This window comes from Dryas octopetala, chromosome 2 (genome assembly GCF_963921425.1).
Source record: "Dryas octopetala chromosome 2, drDryOcto1.1, whole genome shotgun sequence".
NCBI classification, from domain to species: Eukaryota; Viridiplantae; Streptophyta; class Magnoliopsida; order Rosales; family Rosaceae; genus Dryas; species Dryas octopetala.
Genome location: NC_141367.1, coordinates 27,513,890 through 27,536,103, shown reverse-complemented (window position 1 = coordinate 27,536,103; position 22,214 = coordinate 27,513,890). Strand labels below are relative to the sequence as shown.

Genomic DNA, 22,214 nt, shown 5'->3' with positions numbered 1-22,214 from the left:
GTTGTTAATTAATGAGGTGGCCGTTGCGGGTTCCACATTTTGTTGATTTGTAAAGTCGAACGACTTTTCATATTGCCTCATATGAAGTGCTTCAGTAGTTTGATATGGATTTTTGGTTTTTTAACAATCTCCCAAAATTCATATCAAACTTGATATACTGAAAATGCACACGCAAAGAGTTATTTGGCTTTATAGATTGGCAAAAATGTGGGATCTGTAATTGTCAAATCATCAATTAACGTATAATTAGACAGTAAAAAATATGACAGTAGTGAATTGTAAATAAATCAAAAAGTTAAGTACTAAATTGAAAAAATTGAAACTAAAGGGTACAAATTGTGAAACACCTCAAATCTCAGGAGTGTAAATTGTAATTTACTCTAAAGAATGTTTTTTAAATTAACTTTAACAAAGTATTTTTCTTTCTTTCAAAATGTATCCTATTTAATTTACAGCAGCAACCAAGAAATTTCTTGTGAAGAATTATGTTTAATGGAAAGAGTTGTTGGAACCAGAACAATTTTAGTACGTAAGCTTTGCTTTACGTCCACAAACACTGGATGTCGTTTGTTTTGTTCGTTGAAAGAGCAATTTATATGGGTTTCCTTAACTGTGCCCTTATCTTTATTATATACTTTCACTTAGGGGCCTTAGGGCTGGCTTTCTGTAATCTATGGATTTCATACACAAATAATCCATATTCTGTGTTGTTTAAAATAAAGTATGTGACCCTGACAAAAAAAGAAGATAAAGTATGTGACAGTTAGTCTTACCTTCTATAGTTCTATATATAAATTATTATTATTATTATAATAAATGCCAAGGTCCTAGAATGTGTTATAATTAACAATGAATTTTATTATAATTATTATTATAGTTTGTGTTATAAGACGTTTGCACCATCTATGAGCCTTCGCTAATCTATTCTTTCTGAGAAATGGGGTTTTCCCTCCAGATGAAAATGGTTTAAGTCAACCTTGTACTACTCTCTCTTTGCCATATCCAATTAATTAATTCAGGGGATTTAAAATACATAATTAAGGAGGCACTTCTACTAATTCTTTTGATCAAGCTGTTTAGAGCTTATTAGGAAGTTTCTTATATCATTATCATTATGCAGTACGTATTGGTGTTTTTCTTCAAGCAAATCCAACAAAATTTTACTAGGAATACAATACTTTATAATGATTAAGACATGTGTTTTATTTTGTATGTTATTTGTTCCAGTTCCACTATGAAGATGAATTATTCCCACACCTCTTTCACCTTGAAATGACATCAAATTGGACTAACTTTGTGCTTCCATTGTTTTCACTTTACATTGATGTCCAAGTCCAAATAATAGTTGAAAGAATCTATGAATATGAATATATGCATTCCATTCAATTGTACGTATTGGGTTGTGTAGCCACGCAGATTCTTTTGTATTTCACTGTTTCAAACTCCAAAGGCCTTGGATTCAAATTTAGCTGTATCAGACACAGAAAGACAAACATCTTTCAGCTACGTAAAGAATTACAGAAGCAGACATATGCATGTTTCTGTACTACGTTTCTATAATCCACATTAACAATATATCTCTCCCCCAGGTCTGCTATAACTTTGCTACATATATCATATGCAAACAGTACTACATATGACTGTCATTCTCTCACATGTAAGGTTTGTAGTTCTAGTCTTAATTAAACAAGTAAACTGTTACTAATGATGAGCTGCTGGCTCAGTCAATTTTGGCTTTCTTTGTGGTTCAATAAAATAATTGAGATTACTTTTTGGATTAGTCCAGAAGGGAAGCAAATTAAGATAGAGTGGAATGTGGATGATGGGAATAGGGTTTTGTTTGGGGTGGCTAGCTGATGGTAGGGGCCACCATTTTTGATATCCTATATCAAGCCATGGATAAATGAAATGGGATTAGATGAAATCAATCAATCAATCAACCAACCCACCACCACCTGGCCACCATAATCCAATATCTTCCTCCTTATGGGCTCATCTTATTCCACATGTTAGCATATTGAAATGGTTGCTGACAGCATGCTTACTTGGAATTCTTCTCCCCAAAGCAGGAAAGCAATTGGAAATTTGGAATTGGTAGACTAGAAACCAGAAAGAAAAGGAGTGGGAATTGAAAAATTTGATGATCAGCATGAGAGATCGGTGGGAACAAGTCCACCCAATTTAAGATCTGAGTAAAGAAAGACAAATGGAATAACTACACAATCTACAATGTAACCCATAGCTACAAAATGTGGGTCCAACCAGAACAACTGTCCTCCCTAAATGCTTAGCTTGTTCATAAAATAATACTAGATGATGACTTGATTCACCTGAAAACATATGCTTTTGGGTATAAAAAATAGGCTTTGCCTGCTCTAAGAAGATATGCTCAGATCTCATTGAAGACCCTTGTTAAGTTATTAGTATATATGCTGACATCATTGCCCACTTCTTATATTCCTTTGTTTAGCAACTACTCTCCCTTACTATAATAAGTGCACTAATTAATTAACAAACATGGTCATGCATACACATATTTAAATTGTGTAGTGTGGGTTTGGGATAATCACCCAGAAGTTTCATCAAGTGCTAAATAATCACAATGCTACAGATCTCAGAATTCTGTATAACATTATTGGTGTCCTGTAGTGGATGGGACTTGGCACCAACAGCTGTAAAAAATATAGTTATATTTGCATTTTTAAATATGATGGGGCTAATTGGGTAGATGACAATACATGAAACCACTCATGACTCATTGAGTCTTTGTAAAATAATCTAAGATATGCATTTAAGTACAGTAAGAGATTTGTTGGTTGTTGCAAAGTTAAGCCTTTTTCCCTTTAAATTCCCATCTTTCTTTGACTTTTGTTAGTTTCAGTTAATATATACATATAGTAACGTACTTTAATTTCTATGATCATCTCTTTAAGCAAGCATTAGAATATATGATTTTTTAAATGCCCAAGTGGTAGTGTAATTGCATGTTTATATATTCTAAAGTGCTTAATTACAAACCTTGGATACTTTCTAGTAAACAATGGTATTAATTAAATTAATTAAATCAGTCTGAATGAATCCTCTATGATGGAGAAGTTTCAAGTGTGTATATATCTACAGCATTTAAATTAGTATGAAACAAGGATTAAAAAAGTAATATTGCATGAGAGATGGCTTCTGTGTTCTGACTTTTCTTTTCTGTCTTTTTTTATTGGTATGCAGTATGCTTATGCCATTCATGAATATAAAACCACTATAATTGTTTGAGATGCAATGCATAGCTGGAAACCATAGAGTTTACTATAAAAGGAAGAGAAGCCAAACTACTAATCGGTGCACTAGACCACACAAATATCTTTTCTCCTCTTTCAATTCCCACACATTACACAAAGAGATATGGAAAAAGATAATGTCACCATTAATCATCTTTGTCCCACATCAGAAGGTGATGAACATGGTTACTCTGCTGATGGGTCTCCTGTTGAGAATAGGAAGCTGAGGTTATTTGGGTTTGAGCTGAACCCATACAAGAATGAAGGCTCTGCAGAAGGAGACCATGAAAGCGTGAATTCATCAAACTCTGTTTCATATGGAAGGGATCATAATGTTATTAAACCTTCCAATGAGAAAAGCTCAACCAGTGAACCAGATGACAATAAGAAATTTGAGTGCCAATATTGTTTCAAGGAGTTTGCAAATTCACAGGCATTGGGGGGTCACCAAAATGCTCACAAAAAGGAGAGAATGAAGAAGAAAAGGCTGCAACTTCAAGCCAGGAAGGCCAGCATCAACTATTACCTCCAACCCTTCCAAAACAACCAGTTTGGTGCTCTGGCTTATCATCATCAACATCAACATGGGTCTGCATCATCAGCATCATGGTTTTATGATCCTTCCTCCCATGCTCATGATCAGTTCACACTGGTCCATGAGGATCATCAATCCCAATCCCAGATTAGTTTCAACCCATTTGATCAAAATGGGTCCCACCAGGTGTCTAGTTGGTATGCTCAGCTCCCAGCAGCTCATCATCAGCAATTCCTTAATTCCCAACAAGAAGAACAGGATCATACATCATCTAAGTTCACTTTGACACAAACAGACAGCAGATCAGGAGAAAGCAGGCCTGTCATCTTCAAGCCTTCCCCTTTACCTGCTTCAACCCAAACCTGTAAGCCTTTGGATCTTCAATTGGGCCTCGGCTTACCATCCAAAATAAGAAGATCCTCTAGAAGTGAGGTTTAACATGGTCCAGTAAACACTGGCATGATGTCTTCTCCAGTAGTTTGAGATTTTTTTTCATCTTTACAACAAATGGAAAAAAGAATGAATCACATTATAGTATTATAGGTACAAATACAAGCTTTGTTATATATAGTAGCGGCAGATAAATGAAACAGAAATGCTTGATCAAATACAAGGCTGATTTCAGAAGGCTGGCTGGGACTTCAGGGTGGTGAGGGTGGTCTAGATTCTAGAATTCCTTTGAATGTGAGCACCATGAAATGGGTGCAAAGCCAAGATTTAATTTCTTGTACTATGCTGACAATTGTTTGTATTGTATAATTTGTATTAGCAATTAAATGCTAACTGAGAATTAGATTTCTTTAGTGGGTATTTAACTTAAAATCTACACAGATTTGAAGGGTTTTTCTTATATTGTACATACCACATGTTGATTTAGAGAAATTTTCCTACTTTACTTGTTATGTGCGTGCTTTAAAATTGAGGCACTGATGATTTTAAGTTTTTAACAACAATGTTCATGTCAAGGCGTGCGAAACGTTTCTTTCTTTGGTACAAAGGAGGAGAGAAAGTTTCAAATTCTACCATTTGGTGTGGAGTGAATGTTCACTGTTAATGGAGCTACAAACACTTCCCTAAAAATATTATAGAAGAGAAAAATGTTTCAAAAATGACTTAAATTTTGACCCATGTGTCAATTCAGAATACGTTTTATGAGTTGTATCAATGTGTCCTCTTAACTTTAATTTTGAAGGCAATTTGTCCTTCAGTTAATCCAGTTACATTTTCCGTCCAAAAAAGAGCCACATGTGTGAAGTGGTTTAACTTTTATGGACTTGTATTACAAGTGGAACGACAAATTTACCCTTGAAAAAGTGATCACGTGCAAGGCACATGATAGCTTTTGGACAAAATTTGCAACCGAATTAATGGAGGTGGCAAATTGGCATCCAAAGTAAAGTTGAGAGTGGCAAATTGACGGTATAACCCATAATTTATGTTTTAAATTGACACAGGCTGGGGCAAAGTTAAAGTCATTTTTTTAAAATTTTCACTTATAGAAAAAAGGCTCTCAAATTAAAATTACATAATTGCACAAAGAATTAGACTAATTGCAAAAGGACAATGCTATTTAGCTCAACTATTTTTCTCAACTTAATTTCATAATATTCTCATATGAATTCTATCTATAGTTGTTTTTTTTTAACACATTGATGTGGATTATATATTTTTTTTAAATGTACCACATGGATATTTTTAATTTTTTTATAAGCAAATGTACCACATAGGTTTGAAAAATATATAATGGATTAATTAAGTAGCATTTTTCAATATTGCAATTTGCCACGGAGGTTGATTTTTAGTATTCTTTAAATCTTTTAGTTTGGTTTTGACAATTTGACCTATTCCAACAGAATATTAATATTCTAGAAGAGGATCTTCAATTTTGGTCATGGATGCTATTATATATAAAGAATGCTGCATAGTCCTCTAATTAATTAACAATCGAAATGTAGTAATTGTTAATAGAAGTGCTTGTTTGAACAGCCCTTTTCAATTTATAATAAAGTAGTTAATTGTTTGAATTATTCTTGTCACTCAAATAAGGGTGATGGCTTTTTTTAGTGACAAAGAAAAGGCTTTGATTCGGTAGCTTTTGTTTCACATTTTCTCATTGTTAATAATATATATGGATGGAGTTGGATTCAAGATTACGGTGCAGCTCCATCTTCATAATATTCATTTATTAATCATAACATAATCTCAAATCGTGCATTCTTATTGCTAATATTGTATTAAAACTGGTGGTGGTAGTCGATCGTTCCAAATGACTCCCCTCACCTAATTGAATTTTAATTGCAAAGATGCTTAGAATATTATTGTTTAAAGTGGCAAATTATCTCTAAATTGACTTATTTGCCTTGTTAATCTTAATCTTAATTAATGTATTTTGAGTTACGTACAATGAGAAACTAGTATGCGTCCATCCATGCACATTGTGTATAAACAACTAAACACGAAAACAAATTAAATTAAAACACCCACGTCGTATGACTTACTCTTTTTCCTTCTTTTTTTTTTTAAAAAAAAATATAAATAGTATTTTATATCTTCTAGGAGCTATGAAATGCCATGAACCAAAAAAAGGAGCTATGAAATGCCTATTTATGGATAATTAATTAAGCAATTATCACTCTTTTGCATATACATTGAAAAACAAAATAGTTGTGGCCCTCGTGGGAAAGTGAGAGAAAAGTAATGAAAAAGAAAAGAAAATAAAATAAAAGAACGATGCCATTGCCCCTAATCTAGTAATCTCACACACCAGACAACGACTTCACTTGCTTAATACTTGGGCCGAGTACTCGCGGTCATTACTAACCCAGAGCCCACTAGGAGTACAATCGTTTTTAACGGCATCATTATTGAGTTGGGCTTGGACCACTTATTATTAATTCTAATTGGGCCTAGCTCTAAATACAACAAAAATTATTTTTCCTAAAATTACTCAATTCAATTATAAAAGTATGTTTAGAAATAAGAAATGTATGGAAATAGGGTACCAAAAAAAAAAAAAAAATTCTATGGAAATTTAAAAAATAAAAGGTTTTTCCCAACTTGAGAGGAAGACTGTGGTATAGCTAACAAGCTAAGGATGAGAAGGTGTAACATTACATCTTTCTCTTTCTCTATTTCACACACACAGACATATGCTTCATGTCAAAGCTCACGGCCAACTCATTACAGAAGAAACAAATTTGACAGTTTACTAGTTCAGATGAAGATACATGCGCGCTCTTTATGTTTTTTCAACTCATCTTCTTCGGTTGCTTGTCTTTTTCAATTTGTTGCATTGTATTTGTCAGTGGTGCCTTCCTGATTCAACAACCGTTGACAAAGCAAACCTAGCTAATATAGAATTGTACCATGTAAGAGAGATGCTCATATGCGCATAAACATATACATATGCCGGCTGATGTGGGCACATTACTTAACCACCTTTAAATAAATAATAACCCAATTGTTAGTTGTAATTAGCTGTTATATACTCTTTTTTTCTTCTATATATAATTACTTTGGTGATCTCAGCTCTTTTGGAAAAATGTCCAGAAATATCCTAAACCAGCTGTGATCAAAGCAAATTGATTAGGCAATTAACTATATTAATATCTACATCCAATTAGTGGTAATAGATTGTGGATCCATTTTTATTTCCTTGAGCTATGGAATTGAGTTGGAATTAATTAAAGTGAATTATTTTCTTACCATGCACTCACGCTCATTTAATTCAAATTTGCAGAGAAGCTTGTGGCATGCAACCACCCCCATGAACTTTTCTATGTATCCAAACAACATTTTCTTGGTGTCCCCGGCCATAGCTTTTTCCTATAGTGGTTCAAATTTGGGAAGAATTAGGATGGAACATGACACTAGCTTTGTTTTTTTGCTTTTGTTCTTTTGTGCATAAACAAACGATATATACAATGTATAAATCAAATAAACAAAGGTTACAGCTACACCAATCCAAATTTGGTTGCAGCCAACATGAATCTAGCCTGTCTAATTGCTATTTTCTAATTAAGACAATATTGTATTTCAGAAAAAATTAAAGGAGACTTTTTATACTCCAAAATGAAAGAAAAATAAACATTTTCTTTTGTTCAATTTTTTACTTGACTAGAAATGTCTCACCACAATAAATTGTACCATAATTTCATGCTTTTATTTATAGGTCAGTAAATCATAGTAATAATAATTTTCCCATCAAGAAGCAATAAATATGATCAACAGACAACAAACAATCAACAATAAGTTTAATAATCATAATAATAATCCATCAAAGCTTGAGGTCAAGTTTCTAACTCAATCCAACACACTGATTGCGATTTCAATACCTCACCTTTTCAGCATTGATTATGGTTACTGATCCAAACCCAGCCACCCCATTGAACCAAGAGCCGTCTACCATGCACCCGGGTGCGCAATACGCACTCCCACCAAGGAAACAACAAACAACCGGCTTTTATACACCACACGCGCTGTTCACGTGCGATCGCTACCCATCAAGGACGTCAACGTCCCCTCGTGCGTATTACGCACCCCTGCGTACTATATCAGCAATCCACTCGTTTTCAAATTTCTAAGACGTTAATATTATAATAACAATAATAAAAATATGACACCTAATTGGCTAATTCCCCCCTCCATTTTTTCTTGTTCTCTGTCTCTTTCCCCTCTGCTCTTTTCTTCTCTCTCTCTCTCTCCTCCAGGGCTCCTCCAGCTTGGATGCGCATGGAGTCTTTCTCTCTCCTGTTTTTCTAGGGTTTTCCATCTCTCCCAATGCTTCGAGCAGTTGGTCTTCCCGGAAAGTTCATGGAATTGACGGAAATTTCCACTTCAGAATCGTGAATTTCGGTATTTCGGAGGTGTTGGGAAGCGTTTCTAGGGTTTACTGAAGAAATCGGCCAGTTCTTCGAAAATGCCGGCCCACCGATCGAAATCGGAGAAGCTTGAAGCTGCAAAGCAGCTCCGACGAGACCCTTACGAGGTCCTCGGCGTCTCCAGGAGCTCCAGCGACCAGGAAATCAAAAGCGCTTACCGAAAAATGGCCCTCAAGTATGTTTAGTTTCATTTTATTGATTCATAAGTTTTATTCAGCTTGTGAGTTCTGGGGCACTGTTGGACTTGGTTTAAATTTTGTCGGTGAGTTCGTGCTTATGTTTTCTCTGCTTTTCTTTTTACCTATTTATATTTGTTCATCTGTTTTTTAGCTGTTGTAATTGAGTATGTCAGTGTGAACTTAGCTGCTTAGATGTTTTAGTATCAATTCCTTGCTAAGTTTTATTTTCATGGTTTTATCCCATTTTCAATCGTTAATCTGGTAACAAATCTGATAATTTGCCTAATTTCAAGTTTGGCGTCAATTGCAACTTAGATGGGCATGAAGACGAACACATGAGTTCCTGAATAAGCGTTGAGAATTTTCTAGAGTTATTACTAGCTGGAAATGAAGTTTTTGTGGTGTGTTGATCATTGCTTGTGGGGAACAGGTTTAGGAACAAGAGAGAAGATTTGTGGTGAAGGATTAGGCAAAATTAAAGGTTTCGTGATATTTGCGTAGGTGTGTTAAAAGACTATACAGAAAGTACAAAAGGATTGAAGATCTTGCCCTTTTTTACTTGTTGGGTGTGGCCTATAAGACTATCGTAAGAATAGTCTTATAGGAATAGAATGGAATGAAAATTGGAATAGAATGAAAATAGCCATTCAAATCTTCATATAGGTGACATGGTTCTATTACCTAGTGGGATTAATAAGCTCAAGCACATCTATTATTGAAATTTCTGGCGTATAGTCAACTCTTTCAAATAGAATTTCTCAGCAATTGCAAATTGGAGAGAAGTAACTCCATTAAGTCCCTACTATGGCACTGAATTAAGACAACCTAAAAACAGAAGTGACATACTTTATTTGGAGGATCTACTTTACAACATGAATTGAGCAAGTGTCTTCGTAAGCTTTGTAGCTTGTTCTTCCGCATGCATCAGTGGTAGTTGTGTTTCCAAAGCTTCCTTAACCTAATAAATTGACAGTCTCATATTTCTTAAGTGAAACCTACTTGTAGGCATGTTGGGCAAATTTGCGAGGTCAATATGGTATTCTCTACGTCACATGATTCTGATATTTAAATTTCGGAGGTTTTGAATTTCAATGTAACAGTAGAGAAATAGGAGTTTCTTGGGTGCCATGTTCCTTCACGTCAATGCGCTCCAAGATTTGATTTTAATCTAATGGATAAGCTAATGCATATAATTCCACTTTCTCTTATGTTTTTTCATATAATCTTCTTTCTATGTTCTTGTATAATGTAAGAGGATTTTGAAAATATTCATGCGCCTTAGTCCAGGTGGTAAGGGGTGGGTTGAGTGGGTTCAAATATTATAGAGTACCAAAAATAAAAATTTGTATTAATAATGATAACGATTTATGATTTCAGGTACCATCCTGACAAAAATGCAAATGACCCTAAAGCAGCTGATATGTTTAAGGAGGTTACATTTTCTTATAATATCTTGTCCGATCCTGACAAACGGCGCCAGTTTGACACAGCTGGCTTTCAGGTGAGATATTTCTGGGGTGCTTACTATTGTGAACTATTGAAGGTTCAGTCACCTGTGTTTTCTGCAGAGCTGCATTGCTCATCCCACACTTTAGGGCCTTTGAGATTGCTGTTATTCCTTTTGTTAATGCATCCATTTCATCAGGATTCTGTTGATACATTTATCCTTTGGTTAACATGATTCCTTTGTTGGTGTCCCAGGCTGTTGAATCAGAAAGCCAAGAATTAGAGCTTGATCTTTCAAGTTTGAGTGCTGTAAACACCATGTTTGCTGCCCTTTTTAGGTTTGGTTGGTTTATATTCTGCTTTCTTTAATCTTCAGAATTTTCTTCTCTTGTCTGGACTTCTGAAAAAATTCCTTATGTGGTCTTTGCATTAATGTTTTACACATCAGTAAACTTGGGGTGCCAATTAAGACCACTGTATCGGCTACTGTCTTGGAGGAGGCACTAAATGGCATGGTGACTATTCGTCCACTGACATTGGGGCAGCCTATAACAAAAAAGGTAAAGTACCTTATTTGGCCTGGTTAATTATTCTGTTTATTACAGTGTGCAATTTGTTTATTTATTTTTGCATCTTCTAACAGATTGAAAAGCAATGTGCTCACTTCTATTCTGTTACAATAACTGAAGAGGAAGCACGAGCTGGATTTGTGTGCCAAGTGCAATCATCTGACAAAAGCAAGTTCAAGGTTAGATCTTAGATCTCTTTGTTTGCATACAATTTCCTGGAAACTTCTTTCTAAGTAACTATTTCATTTATCTACTGCTTTTAGGGTGCTTTCCCAGTGTTGGGGTTTTTTCCTGTGTATATTGCCTTATATACCTGATTCACGAACTAGTCTTCTTCTTCTTCTTATTATTATTGTTTTTTTTTAAACCACCTTCTTGGGACTTGTAGACTGTAAGTTTAAGGCTAAGTGGCCTTTATTTATTTTTGATTACTTGGGTTTTTTTACATGCATTGAAATGTAAATAGTATAAACTCTAAATTGTCTGTACTTTGTATATAGTTTTCCCTGTTGCATGAGTTTTCTTTGAAAACCTTGGATAAAAACTAGCCATTTTGGGCTCCCTTAAATGCACTTTATTTTAGGGACAAAAATGTATGAATCTGTTCAGTCCCAAACTTCTGGTCTGTGCTTAGATTTTCCATTTTACTGATCCCCATCAATTTTCAAGTCCCCACAGTTTTCAATTTTTTAATTTTTATGTTTCAAAGTATGGATATAACATTAACTAGATTGGAGTTGAAATTGTATTTACCAAGAAAATTTATAAATTATATAGTTTTACAGACAAAATTGTCTTTTTGCAGTTATTATATTTTGATCAGGAAGAGAATGGTGGATTGAGCCTTTGCCTACAGGTACCAAGATTTTTCATCTTCATTTTTTATTGGGTTATGGATCATTGGTGTAGCCGGAACCGTAGTGAGCTGTGAACTATAGATGTAGCTGCTTGGCAGATAAGAAGAAATGAAAATTGGGATGATTTTCTTAATGTGAATTCTATCTTCTGTTCTTATAAGATCACACACATTTGGCTCTGTGTCTAATAACATGTGAAGAGAGCCTTTTTTTATTTTAATTTTTTTTATAAAAAAAATAAATTTGTTCAGCAATTAATTATCTTATAAGAGGATGGTCTCTTGATCTTAGTTGTAGTCATGAAGTTGATCAAGATACCATGTTAATATCTTCTTTCATGATTTATTTTTCTTTGGAGTGGGAAGTGTGGAAGGGAAAATGAAAATCAGGCTACAGTGCTAATGTCTTCAGTTAAGGACTGTGTGCTATTTGCATAAGAATTATGGTCAAGAATGCTTCTTGTAAATAAAGTGTTCTCACCACTGTTATTTTTTTTATTCTAGACAGTGTTGCCTTAACTACCACCCTCTCACGTCTGTAATATTGACAAGGGCATATGCCTGTTTATTGTGTTTTTTAAGTTGATCATTTGTAATTAAATCCAATGTAGGAGGACAGTGCAAAAACAGGGAAGGTTACATCTGCTGGGATGTACTTTCTTGGTTTCCCTGTATATCGGTTGGATCAAACATTGAACTCGGTGAGCTTTTGGAATTGTAATAATTAATTCTGCCTTCAACATTCATCTTTCTAATTGCTGTTTATATGGTTTAAAATTTTATTTCTCTAATTGTTCTTAATGTGGGTTCTGGAAATCTTTTGGATACAGATGGCTGCTGCAAAGGATCCAGATATTGCCTTCTTCAAAAAGCTGGATGGGTTTCAGCCATGTGAATTATCTGAACTGAAAGCAGGCACCCATGTGTTTGCTGTTTTTGGTCTGTAACGTCTGTTTAGTGACTTGTATGTTCAATTTGGTATGTTTTGTTTCTTGGTTATTCTGTACTTGTTTAAACCTCACTAGACCTTTGATTTCTGTCAAATTGATTCTAGGTGACAATTTTTTTAAAAGTGCAAGCTACACAATAGAAGCTCTCTCTTGTGGACCTTTCACTGAAGAAAAGGAAAATTTAAGGGCTGTGGAAGCTCAAATACTTTCAAAAAGAGTGGAGTTGTCGAAATTTGAAACTGAGTACAGAGAGGTTTGGACTTGACATAAGCACTGCATATGCCTGTATAAATTGCAAATACCTTTCTCTTACTTTTCACATGGTGTGTTGACAGGTTCTGACACAGTTTACAGAGATGACTGCTAGATATTCACAAGAAATGCAAGAGGTAAAACTCTTTAAAACATTTTCCATGGAACTCCATTTGAGAGATGATGTTCGAGTAGAGTACGTTGATTAGTTTTGAACTACACTCAGTTTCTGCTTGCTTTCTCTCTATGTTGGGTTTCTCAGATTGACGAGCTTCTCAGGCAGAGGAATGAGGTACATGCCTCGTATACAACTGCTCCTCCGATGAAACGGAGTTCAAGTAGGAGTAGGAATAGGGGTCAGTCCAAGGAGGTCAAAGAAGAAGGCCAAGTGAGAGATAAGAGATCTACAGTCAGAGATCGGTCTAAGAAGAAAAAATGGTTCAACATTCACTTAAAGGTTGACAAAAGAAAGCCTTGCTGACTAGGGTGAGACTTCTGACTCCTAACCTCTTTCTATTAACATTGCAGTCTTTCATATTGACAGTAGATTGACTTTAGTGTAATATTAGCTCCATGCTACAGGGAAGCTGAATTGGGCATTCTATACCCAGTTTTTGTTTGTGCCGGTTTGGCATCCATTGAAGCAAGTTCGAGGCTAAGCTTTTGTTAGTCATAATCAATGATGCATCTGGAGATGATGTGGCCCCATTCCTCTGGCATGTCAAGATGACAAGAGGTCATAGTCTGGTCATTGTTATTGTAAAATTCTTTAATTTTTTTTAATGCTTTGTTATTCTCTTGCTCTCGTGCCACGGTCATTTTCATCAATCATATATGTAAATTGGCATAATTGATATCCACGGGTTCTTTTCATCGACTCTTTCCATGGGTTGTTATTTTGGGTTAAGAAAGGGTAAGTATGGCCGTACGTATGTATTTCCTCCTGCACAAGCACTCAATTGTTCTTGGACAGTTTTTTTTTCATCGATGTATATGGGTTAATTCACCGTAGTAAAAAATATTTGAAGCACCTTTTATTATTCTTTTTATTATTAACAACTGACATACATAGAGATTTAAATTCAGGAACTTCTATTAGAAGCACTTCCCTTTTGAGTATTAAGGTAAAAACTTAATAGAATTATATACATTGAATATAATGTTTTGTCTCAATAAAGTATAAACCTTACAATAATAAAAAAAGGAGATACAAGTTGAGAAAATTCAGAGAAAAGAAATGAGAGCGCAAAATGACGGTACCCTAACCATTAGTTGAACATTGTCTACAAAATGACGCTACCCCAACATCATGATCTGTTCAATGTGTTTTGAGATGGTTGAAGGCATCGCATTTTCGGCGCACCTCTCCATTATTACCGAGCTTGACATTGAAAAGGCTCACCTTCTTTATAGCACGAGAGAAGTCTTGAAACCACTTGGTCTGGTTGGCCGCGTAGAGGTCGACGAAGGGCTTGGTCCGCGGGTCCACCGCCATAACATGGTCCGTCGCCAGAAGACCCAACCCTCTCTTGAGGCCCTGGAAGTACATGTTGTCGAACTTCCCGGGCGTCATGACGTCGTTGAACGCCGCGGTGTTGGGTTCGGTGGTGTAGTTGGCGCAGAGGCTCCTCAGCCCCTCCGCGAACTTGGGGTTGTACGACGGGTCGTAATCGTTGGTCTTGTTGAAGTTGAAGAGCCTGTTCCCAAACTCCTTGCAGTGCGAGAACCCGATGGTGTGGGCCCCGGTCAGCGCCACCATCTCCTGTACGGACAGCTTCTTGGAGGCGAAGATGCTGATGATCTGGGACATCGTCATGTTGACCTTGGCGTAGTTGCCCTCCACGTGCTCCATCTTGGAGACGAAGCCATCCTTGCGGCCGAAGCGGACGGCGTAGTGGGGCCCGCCGACCATGCTGATGAGGTTGCGTGTGGCGGCGGCGAGGATGTCGGCGCAGGAGACGACGCCCGGGCACTGAAGCTCGAGCGCCGTCTTGATGCGGGTGACGACGTCGAAGCCGTCTCCCGGGAGGGAGAGGTTGATTTCGGAGTCGCGCTCGGCCTTGTTGAAGGAGTTGGAGGCGATGAGGACGGAGGCGTCGCAGCCTTCCACCATGCAGTCGTGGAAGAACAGGCGGAGGGTGGCGGCGGCCGTGGTGGGGGCCACCAGTTGCTTGTCCGTCACGATCTGCTGGACGACGTGTTCGAATTTGGGGCACGTTGTTTTGTAGTAGTCTTGGGTGAGTTTGGATTCGGTTGTGGAGGGAAAAATAAGAGAGACCTGTAGAACCAGAAGAAAATGGATTAATGCCATTGTTTTTGAGAGAGTGGAGCTTTTGGGAGGAGTTGTTTTTTGTTTTGGTAAAGAAAATTATGTGTCGTACGTTGTTGGTTTGTGGGGGGAATGGAGGTTGGCAGCGAAAAACATAGGAGAGCAAGTGGCGGGTTGAGTTGGTGGAAGAGAGGATTTAGAGGAGCGGAAGGTGTGTGATTAATTCTCTCTGTTTTGCAATTTGCATGCATGGCTAATGGCTTTGGGGTTGGACTACTGGTCCCCGTGCATGTCCATTGGAGGCCATCATTTTCTCTTCCTCTTTTTTCGTAAGGAGTCCCATTTCGTAGGCCTTTTACTTTTGGCCCAACAATCTTTGATCATTTATTTTCTTATGGGCTATATATAGCCCCGGAAAGAATTCAATCATCACTAACCGATGGGTGAGGGAGGACTGTGGGGTATGCTGGGATTTCAAATTAACTGCTTTGTAACATGAATAAATTATTTGGTTTATCTTAACTGACACTCTTCAAGATTATATTGGGTTCTACTTTTCTTAGCAATATGGTTGACAAATTCTTAAGTAAGGTTATTTGACACCGTGTATAGTACGATCATCTTATACGACAACATCACGTATACTGTTTATTTTAAAAAATTACAAACTTTATTTGAAATAAGCATACATGTGAGTATGTGATATTTAGAAGTCATACAAGACACATGACATGAATACCCTATTGAATAATCTCTCGATATGATTTATATAATGGTCGATTAAAATAGTCTAGGATTATTCTTATATTCTCAATTATTATATTTTGTATTATTTCTCTAATAAAGGTACAATTTACAGAGAACATGTGATGAGTAGGATAGTAATGCTTTTCTATAAGTAATGTTAGAGGAATTACATTTTGTGAACCACTTTATATGACATGTGTGGTCCACATATTAATAAACACATTACATGGCAGAAAATCCCACTAAAATGCATTTCTTGCACAATTTTTCGGTTGCAAATTTGCAATTCACAAATTACAATTTAACTTCACCTCACAAGTCAACAAATAAAAATAAAAAAACGGAATAAGAAAAACTTGGTGCATGCTACTTTATATGAATCAAAAAATAAAATAAACAAATATAATAGGACCTTATTTTTTTTCCTTTTTTTTAAGGGGAAACCCTCACAGCCACCATAATGCTAGATCTTCTTCCTATTTGACTTTCATTTTTATCTATATTAACTAATTAAGGATATCTCTACCATATGCGATTTCGTGATAAATGTGATACAATCCATAATTTTTGGTTCTGGATAGGGGTGGGTTCGGTACGGTTACCGTACCGAAACACCCATACCGAATTCCGAACGATATGGGTCGGTAACCGATCACTTCGGTATCGGTCAAAGGTATCGGTCGGAGAGTAGCGGTGCTGACTACAACACCAAATTAAAAAAATCACAGAGAAAGGAGGAGAAATAAGATAGAGAGATAGAGAGAGGGAGGGAGATGCGACAGAGAAGGAGAACGGGACAGAGATAGAGAGGAAAGGTGGGGAGGGAGGGTGGTGAGTTGTGCTGGGTTGGGCAGGGTGGGGAGGGGGGTGAGACAGAGAGGGAGAAAGAGAAAGAGAGAGAGGGAGAGATGGAGGAAAGGTATTTTGGGGAAAGGGAAATAGATGATAGTGGTGGTGGTGGTGGTGGTGGTGATGGTTGGAGGTGATGAATTGATTGTAGTTGTTGGGGCCTGGGGCTGTGGTCACACACAGAAAGAAAAAGAAGGGGAAAAGAAGAGAAGAAAAGAGACACAGGTGGGAAGAGAGAGAGAAATAAAAATTAAAGAAAAGAAGAAAGGGGCGCACGTGGGTTAGGGGGAAAGGAAAAGAAAAAATAATAAAAATAAAGTTTTATTTTGTAAAGAATAAATAGGGTATTTTGGTGTTTCGTTTAGGGTTTGAATTTTGGGGTTTAGGGTATTTTGGGGTTTCAAATTTCAATTGGGGTTTGGAATTTGGGGTTCGGGGTTTGGAGTTTAGAGTTTGAAGTTTTTTATTTTTATTACATATGTTTTTTTATAATTTATAGTATATAGTCAATAACTTAATAGTTTACATGTTTTTTAATTTATATCATATTCTAAACCTTAGGGTATATGGTATAGGTCATATACCTATACGGCTAATACCATATACTAATAATAATATATTATACCATATTATACATTTATGATTGAGGTAATTACATAAATCATAAATAGTCCATAACTCCATAATCCATATTGATATTAATATATTATACCATATTATACCATATTTTACTATATTATATTATATCATATTATACAATATACTAAATTACTAATATTATCATATTATACTATACTATACCATATTATACCATATTATAGTATTATACTATATACTATATACCAAACTCTAAGTTACCAACTATGAATCTATGAATTATAAATTTATAGTATTAGACTATTAGGGTATAGAAATTAGTAATTTAGTATGAGATATCATATACATATACTATATAGGGTTTATAATTTAGTATAATATTAGGATTTAGGGTATTTTTAATTAGTTTTTATATAAAAATGTATTATATAAATTAAAAAACATATAATTTAATAAGTTATAGGTTTAGGGTTTATAAATTTATATATGTTTGATATAAATTATAGAAAATTAGAAATGTATTATATAAAATTATAAATTATATAGAAAGGTAATACTAAGTATTTTATATTTAGGGTATACTAGTACAATATAGAAATGTATAAAAATAAATTATTTTAATTATATTTTTTCAATATATGGTTGGTATCGGTATACCATTACCGAATTCATCGGTATTTTCGGTATCAAAACCGGTACGGTATCGGTATTTTTTGATATTTCAGTATTTTTACCCAGTCCTAATCCTGATAATGGAAAATGAATGGACTTTTCTTTTTAATTCATTCAAAGAAAATGAATAGACTTAGGCAACAGATATTTATTTTTCAAATGCACATGGATCATTTTTTTCACATGCAAATGGAAAAAAGGCCACATCAAGAGTGATGCATGATTGGAAAAAGAGCATTCAAATGTAACTTTAATTATGCACGTTTTTTATGATTCTATAATTGAAAGGAAGCCATAATTAAGAAGAGAATGAAGAAAAACCATAGAAATAAATTATTATATATATATTTTTTTCTTACCGTAAAAGAGGAGACCTACACAGTCAACAATTGAATTAGTGACAAGTCCATTCCAGGTAAACAGGGCCTGTTACGTTTTTCAATCCAATCCATACACGTCTCTTTACTCATCGGAAGGCCCGCCACCCCAATTTCAACACGTGACATTTTCCATTCACAGCTTAATATTAGTGATTATGAACTAACTAATTAGGAGTTTAGTGATATTTTTCTTCTTAATTTTGGATACGTCTCACGGTCTCAAATTTAAATTCCCCATCTTTAGATAAAGCAAAATATTAAAAACCGAAAAAATAAATTCGGCAAAATTTAAGAGTTCAAAATATATTTGTAAAGGACAACAGAAGCAAAGTCAGAAATTTACTTAAAAAACAAAAAGAGAAAGTAAGAGAGAAAGAGAAACCAAACTTTAAGAATCATGCATAATCGCTGATGCTTATTGCCTACTGACTATTGAGAGTTTCTTTGCTCTCCCATTAGGGGAAGAGAGCAACGAACCCATCAGTTCCATGAAAGTTACCTTTATTTTTTGGGTTTCATTTCAATTTTATCCCCAAGCATAAAAGTCTTTCATATCCTTTATGGCAGTTAATTTCTTGTATATATATGACTACCTACTTGTTCATTATTAACTACCATTTGGCAACATGGGCTTTCTCCAACTTATAATATACCTAATCTCCATTGCCACAACACCCTTGTGCTTTTCTCTCAATCTCCAAACCCCTACTCTTAATTTGTCCACCACATATCAGAACCATTCATTGAAAGACCAGATAGTGAGGCTGGCCAATGAACCCAATACAGTAAATTGGATGAAGGGTGTGTACAGAGAAATACATGAAAACCCAGAACTTGCATTTGAAGAATTCAAAACAAGTGCACTCATTAGGAGTGAGCTTGACAAACTAGGTGTTGCATATAGGTGGCCTGTGGCGCAGACTGGGGTAGTAGCTACTATTGGCTCTGGCTCTCCTCCCTTTGTTGCTCTAAGAGCTGATATGGATGCTTTGCCTATTCAGGTTAGCACTGCTGCACTTGTATTGTATATTCAAGGCCAATTTAAATTGTTGGGTTATCACTTAAGATATTGATATATAGGGTACTATGATGCTTCAATGCTTCATTCCTTTTTTTTATTGATATTTAATCAAAGTTCTTCTGTCAAGTAATTATGGCAAAATGATTTGAACATAAATGGTGCTCAGTGCTAATTGTCCTGGATCCACAGGACCCTAGCTTTTAGAGCTTTTGTTGATGTTATGTTTTCAATTGGACATAAGCATGTGATTGTTAAAATCTTGAACAGTTTCTAAAGCAGTAAGTGGTACCGAGAACCCTTTTTATCTGTTTATCAATTCCTTTTTGGTTCCAAAATAGAATGTTGGAAAAGAGAGAAACAATCAAAAGCAGTAGGTGGAATGTTGAAAATTGATGTTTTCAAAAAGCGCTTCATATTGATATTTGACAGCAGTGCATTTACTGTGTATAGGAATTGGTGAAATGGGAGCACAAGAGCAAAGTGGATGGCAAAATGCATGCTTGTGGCCACGATGCACATGTTGCCATGCTTCTTGGTGCTGCAAAAGTACTCAAACAACTGCAGCACACATTACAGGTGAAGTGGAATTGAGTGAATACTCATTCGTCGATGTATAAAATTTTCATATCCTTTGAGTTACATCTCTTTGTGGTCACATTGTAAATCTATCACATTATTTCAGGGGACTGTTGTTCTTATTTTTCAACCAGCTGAGGAATGCGGCGAAGGTGCGAAGGACATGATTAAAGAAGGGGTGCTTGATAATGTGGAGGCCGTCTTTGGGATGCACATAGTGCATAGATATCCGACTGGTGTTGTTGCTTCAAGGCCTGGAGAATTTCTAGCTGGCTGTGGGAGCTTCAAAGCAAAGATTTTTGGGAAAGGGGGTCATGCGGCAATTCCTCAACAATCCATTGATCCAATTTTGGCAGTATCAGCGTCAGTAATTAGCTTGCAAAACATTGTTTCTAGAGAGATAGACCCTTTGGATTCCCAGGTATTGTTATTTGTGTCATTTGGTCCCAATTCTTTAGAAAAATTCAGGATTTTGTCAGACATTTCCCTCACAGTAATATGTGAATAATGCAGGTACTTTCTGTAGCTATGATTCAAGCAGGCACTTCATTTAATGTCATCCCAGAAACAGCTACAATAGCTGGTACCTTTAGAGCTTTTAGCAAGAAGAGCTTCAATGCACTTGGGAAAAGAATAGAAGAGGTAATAAATTGACTGAATTTACAACCAAAATTGGAACTGTGTGGTTATTGTACATGGTTAAATGGGTTACTAATTTTTTTAGCATTACTCTATATAGATCAAAGCATTATTCATGAATATGTATTTAACTATTTTCTTGGTCCTATCAGGTTGTAAAAGGGCAGTCAGCTGTACATAGGTGCTCTGCTGAGGTTGACTTCTCAGGAAAGGACCACCCTATGATTCCCCCTACAGTAAATGATGAGAGAATTTATGAACAAGTTCGACGCATCTCAAGCGAAATAGTAGGACAAGAAAACACAAAAATAGCTCCTACCTTCATGGGGAGTGAGGATTTTGCTTTCTACTTAGATAAGGTACCTGGATCAATGCTATTTCTAGGCACAAGAAATGAGAAGAAAGGAACCATATATCAACCACATAGTCCTTACTATATCATTGATGAGGATGTGCTTCCCATTGGAGCTGCAATACATGCAGCTTTTGCCCATTCTTACCTATCAGAGTCAACTGAGAAGCTGCACCTTCATTTCTGATAGTCTCAATTACTCCAATTATTTCATTGAATTATCAAGAGTACATCTCACTGATCCTCTGTCTGTTTCTTCAAAGATTGTTGATGTATGGATGGGAGTTGTATGCAGACTGACAAAATGGAGCTGCTCTATATGACTAACAGTGTTAGGCCTAGTCCCTGAAGATGTTTATGATCTTATACTTATGGTTTATTCCAAAAATTGAAGAAATTAGAAAGATGGACCCTATGAAATAGATGTTGTCTTGGTTTATTGACATAGAAGAATTTAGTCTGATTAGAAATAGATGGTCCCTATGAATTTTGTATCAGATATCCAGTTCATTTATATGTTCATGATGTGTCATCCTAGCCTTACTCAAAGTTATCAGAAAGATGCATCCAGAGTACCCTGAAAAGATGTGTATGTTCTTATTCTTATGATTTATGATTTAAAGTCTATATCACAAATTTAGTTGAACTTACATGTACATGGATGAAATTGAAATTGCAGATTGGCTTATTGGTCCTTATTTCAAGGTTAACCAAGCCCTGTTTGCAGAATTTATGAATAAGTTCATAGCATACAAAATTATTATTACAACATTTCAACCATCATCATAAAAAACAACAAAACAGAAACTATGATCGACAGGTGAAAGTCCAACTGACCCTGCCCTGCTGACAACATAATCAAGACAACAAAGGAAACGAGAAACCATGACAACAAATTGTAAGAACACAGCTGAAGATGAGACCTCTAAGCAAAAAAGGCAGCAACAAAAGCAAGGAGTCCAACAACCATTGATGGATATGTGAGGCTACTCTGAGAGGGTGGCGTTGCCGGGGCCATATGTTGCATGTCAGGCATGCCCTCATGTGCAGCACCAGCCATGACTAGTATGGCAAAACAGGCAGCAAACATTGCCAATGTGATCATCTGAGAATGAGAAGCCATTGACTTTGTCTTAGTCACTTAGTGTCTTGCCTTTCACAATAGAAAAGATA

The 22,214-nt window shown here is 35.8% G+C and overlaps 4 protein-coding genes across 5 annotated transcripts; 3 read left to right on the top strand and 1 right to left on the bottom strand.

Annotated features, from left to right (window-relative positions):
- Positions 1-3,396: 3,396 nt before the first annotated feature.
- ZFP5 (zinc finger protein 5) lies at positions 3,397-4,245 on the top strand. Its single transcript, XM_086231234.1, has one exon. It carries the CDS (start codon positions 3,397-3,399, stop codon positions 4,243-4,245), a length of 849 nt encoding a protein of 282 aa, XP_086087360.1.
- A 4,245-nt stretch (positions 4,246-8,490) lies between these two features.
- ARL1 (ARG1-like 1) lies at positions 8,491-13,816 on the top strand. Of its 2 annotated transcripts, none has more exons than XM_086231940.1 (12): positions 8,491-8,862; positions 10,244-10,367; positions 10,568-10,650; positions 10,761-10,872; positions 10,956-11,060; positions 11,687-11,737; positions 12,349-12,438; positions 12,568-12,676; positions 12,792-12,940; positions 13,023-13,076; positions 13,202-13,425; positions 13,522-13,816. In XM_086231940.1, exons 1-11 carry the CDS (start codon positions 8,726-8,728, stop codon positions 13,418-13,420), a joined length of 1,233 nt encoding a protein of 410 aa, XP_086088066.1. In that variant the 5' UTR covers positions 8,491-8,725; the 3' UTR covers positions 13,421-13,425; positions 13,522-13,816. The 2 variants fall into 2 exon arrangements, with proteins under 2 accessions (XP_086088066.1, XP_086088065.1); XM_086231939.1 differs by having other exon boundaries at positions 13,509-13,816.
- A 441-nt stretch (positions 13,817-14,257) lies between these two features.
- On the bottom strand, positions 14,258-15,395 carry LOC147295045 (Peroxidase superfamily protein). The gene has a single exon (XM_086231233.1). It carries the CDS (start codon positions 15,248-15,250, stop codon positions 14,258-14,260), a length of 993 nt encoding a protein of 330 aa, XP_086087359.1. The 5' UTR covers positions 15,251-15,395.
- A 3,512-nt stretch (positions 15,396-18,907) lies between these two features.
- Positions 18,908-21,737, top strand: LOC147295044 (IAA-amino acid hydrolase ILR1-like 4). Its single transcript, XM_086232239.1, has 5 exons — positions 18,908-19,454; positions 19,925-20,050; positions 20,157-20,471; positions 20,564-20,692; positions 20,842-21,737. Exons 1-5 carry the CDS (start codon positions 19,080-19,082, stop codon positions 21,226-21,228), a joined length of 1,332 nt encoding a protein of 443 aa, XP_086088365.1. The 5' UTR covers positions 18,908-19,079; the 3' UTR covers positions 21,229-21,737.
- Positions 21,738-22,214: the final 477 nt, after the last annotated feature.

What these genes read in the sequence shown, in the direction of transcription:
- ZFP5 (XM_086231234.1), top strand. Translation starts at nt 3,397, where the DNA reads ATGGAAAAAGATAATGTCACCATTAATCATCTTTGTCCCACATCAGAA.
- ARL1 (XM_086231940.1), top strand. Translation starts at nt 8,726, where the DNA reads ATGCCGGCCCACCGATCGAAATCGGAGAAGCTTGAAGCTGCAAAGCAG. An exon ending in GGCAGCCTATAACAAAAAAG is followed by an intron (nt 10,873 to 10,955) that starts GTAAAGTACCTT and finishes ATCTTCTAACAG; the next exon opens with ATTGAAAAGCAATGTGCTCA. An exon ending in TGGATCAAACATTGAACTCG is followed by an intron (nt 12,439 to 12,567) that starts GTGAGCTTTTGG and finishes TTTTGGATACAG; the next exon opens with ATGGCTGCTGCAAAGGATCC.
- LOC147295045 (XM_086231233.1), bottom strand. Translation starts at nt 15,250, where the DNA reads ATGGCATTAATCCATTTTCTTCTGGTTCTACAGGTCTCTCTTATTTTT.
- LOC147295044 (XM_086232239.1), top strand. Translation starts at nt 19,080, where the DNA reads ATGGGCTTTCTCCAACTTATAATATACCTAATCTCCATTGCCACAACA. An exon ending in AACTGCAGCACACATTACAG is followed by an intron (nt 20,051 to 20,156) that starts GTGAAGTGGAAT and finishes ACATTATTTCAG; the next exon opens with GGGACTGTTGTTCTTATTTT. An exon ending in TAGACCCTTTGGATTCCCAG is followed by an intron (nt 20,472 to 20,563) that starts GTATTGTTATTT and finishes TGAATAATGCAG; the next exon opens with GTACTTTCTGTAGCTATGAT.